Below are 2,638 nucleotides of genomic sequence, written 5' to 3' on the forward strand. Positions count from 1 at the left end.
ATATACATGAGGGCATGCCTATGGTACCTGACATCGTACCTGTGACATTCTCCTTAGAGAGATGAGTGAACTTTGCATAGATCTTTGGATTGAGTGCTAAATTTCTTAACTTGCTAAAAATACTTAACAAAGAATTGTTTTTCTTTTTCCTTGATAAATTCTTAGCAGAGTTGAAAGCAAAATAAAGGACAGGTCCTCTTTTCTTGTACGTGCTTGGTGCGCGTTTATAGGGGTCCTCGTCAGTTTGAACGTGTGAGGTGGCCACTTGTTTATTTCGCATTGACTGAAAAAATGGCCGAAAAAAATCTCAAATAATTAATATTTGATACTCCGTTCCAATAAACTTATTTTATTTTTATTCCGTAACAAAAATAATGATCACTTTTCTTATTTGTAAGTAATTTATCTTTATGCAATAATTTATAATCACATAAAATATATATGCCTCATTTTATATTACAATTTTAAAAATCTTATCTAGTGTCCTTTTCTGGATGTCGGTTTGCAACGATAAGCTTTTAGGGTTGACAGGAAATTTATCGATTAAATCCTATATCCATTTCAGCTTGCTGGTTACATTTTCATTTGACATGATTATTCAGAGAAAATTAGAGAATGGATTTTCTAATATTTAATAAAAAGTATGTGAAATCATATACTATTTACTTATGTATTTAAAAATACATAATAGAAGAATAAAAATAACAGAGGAGTAAAATTAATCTCATTAAAATTTACCCAGTACTTAAAACTCACTGCTTTCTATTTTCTACTTATGAAAATCAAATTACTGAATAAAAGTAATATTTGGGGACGAATGAAATAATTTTTTAATAATTGTTTCTGGCTTTGTCAACATTTCGCTATTTCGGAGTAATATTTTTATGTGCAAAGATATGGAAGAATAAATTGCAGAATGGAGGTATATACTTCTAGGTTATAAATTTGGTTCCTCATATTCATAAAGTCTTGACGAAATCTGCACAGCTCAGATACTCTACCGACATATCTAGAACTTGTGTCATTACTTTGTTGAGTGACCTAATTATTTTACTTGTTTCAAGTTGAACCAACTCCACCTACTTGTTTAGATTTTGGCAAAATATACTACTAACAATTATTGATAGTTTCATTTAAAGCATGCTAAATATATAATAACATACTCGTGATAATCTTGTACAATATAAAATGGTAGCATAAGAAATAACGATGGGGCAAATCTTTATATTTGCAAAATATAGTACTCTTGAGAAAAAGTATTGATTCTTATTATTCGCAAAATTATCAGGCCACTTTATTACTCCAACACCACTCATACTATAAACATTAAAGCTACATTGACACATATTAAATGTCATACTTACCCCTGATAGGAGATACAATAGAGAAATGTGGGGCCAGGCCCATTAAAGCCCAATAACTGTAAACTTAAATCACAGAAACATGTGGAATGGATTCAGTATCGGAAACGGGCAGATTCTCACCGGAAATGGACAGTTTCTCATCGGACTTGGTCTTCTTACAGTTGTCCCTTATGGCCGTGAGCTGATAAGGCGACGCATCAGTAGCGAGCCACTGCTCCACTTCGAAATTCTGTTGGTTGCATTGCTTATGGACTCCGGTGACGGTAACCTCTACGTAGTTACAGTACCAGCCGTGGCCTGGACCTGTTCCGTCGGAAGTCAAGTTCATCTTGCAGACCGGCCCAGTCAAACATGGGGCTCGGCCACTGAATATGTCCAAGTTTCCCCTCTCGAAATAGTTGTAACCTGGGCCCATAAGCCCACCCCAGGCCTCCAGGTTCTTGATTCTAATACCATACCCGTTTGCATCGTAGAGAGTCAAACTAATAATCGAATCGGTTCCACCTTTTATTATTGAACTCGTTCGGACGTAAGCTGTGTACACGCAATCATCATCCTGCGTTTGTTCAAAAAAAATTAAATAGATAAATAAAAGAAGAAAAAAGAATAGGTTAATAAGAAGTTAGATATTAATTGGGAGTTCAAGTTACGTATACTGGCTAAGTTATAAAGCCACTATTAGATCTTGAATGTAAAGGACTTAACCAAAACAACAAGCTAAGTACGACTCAGTCACATATAAATCGAGTTAGGCTGTAAGATGGGAGTTGCGGGATTAGAGATAGATAACTTACGGATCCGAAGATGGAGGAGATGCAGAAAGAGAAGAAGAGGATGAAAAGAAGGAACCAGAAATGATTGAAATGAGCTGCTACTCCCATGGCTTCTCTTGAGCTTTCTCTGTTCTTTCTCTCTCTCTCTTTATCTTTCTAGAATATTGGAGTAGTAGTAGAATGGGGTACTATTTAATGGATCACATCATTCATCAAGGTTAGTGGGTGACAATATTTGTACTATTTTTCTTTTTCCTGTCTTTTTTAAATAATGAAAGGTCACATAATTTAGTAATGTACATAGTAGAACTATAGCTCGAGTTACCCTTGGATTCATCCGCGTCAGGGGATCTTGAAAGTTGAAACTCAATTTTAGCTCGCCTTGCAAAAATAGCTATAGTGTATGATTTTAAGATATTCCTTTTAGCATGATTTGCACATTTACTTCTATAGGTTTTTGTGCATACGCCTTGCGCGTGTAATTTGGCTTTTATCACTAAT

At 34.8% G+C, this 2,638-nt stretch overlaps 1 protein-coding gene across 1 annotated transcript; it reads right to left on the reverse strand.

Annotated features, from left to right (window-relative positions):
- Window positions 1–1,246: 1,246 nt before the first annotated feature.
- Window positions 1,247–2,343, reverse strand: LOC107782823 (PLAT domain-containing protein 3-like). The gene is made up of 2 exons (XM_016603758.2): window positions 2,159–2,343; window positions 1,247–1,920 (listed from the first exon to the last, which is right to left on the reverse strand). Exons 1-2 carry the CDS (start codon window positions 2,243–2,245, stop codon window positions 1,429–1,431), a joined length of 579 nt encoding a protein of 192 aa, XP_016459244.1. The 5' UTR covers window positions 2,246–2,343; the 3' UTR covers window positions 1,247–1,428.
- Between the last annotated feature and the right edge of the window lie 295 nt (window positions 2,344–2,638).

This window comes from Nicotiana tabacum, chromosome 13 (genome assembly GCF_000715075.1).
Source record: "Nicotiana tabacum cultivar K326 chromosome 13, ASM71507v2, whole genome shotgun sequence".
In the NCBI taxonomy this organism is placed as follows: Eukaryota; Viridiplantae; Streptophyta; class Magnoliopsida; order Solanales; family Solanaceae; genus Nicotiana; species Nicotiana tabacum.

Coding starts and splice junctions, on each gene's coding strand:
- LOC107782823 (XM_016603758.2), bottom strand. CDS start 2,245: ATGGGAGTAGCAGCTCATTTCAATCATTTCTGGTTCCTTCTTTTCATC. Junction 1,921..2,158: donor TCTCCTCCATCTTCGGATCC/GTAAGTTATCTA, acceptor GAACAAACGCAG/GATGATGATTGCGTGTACAC.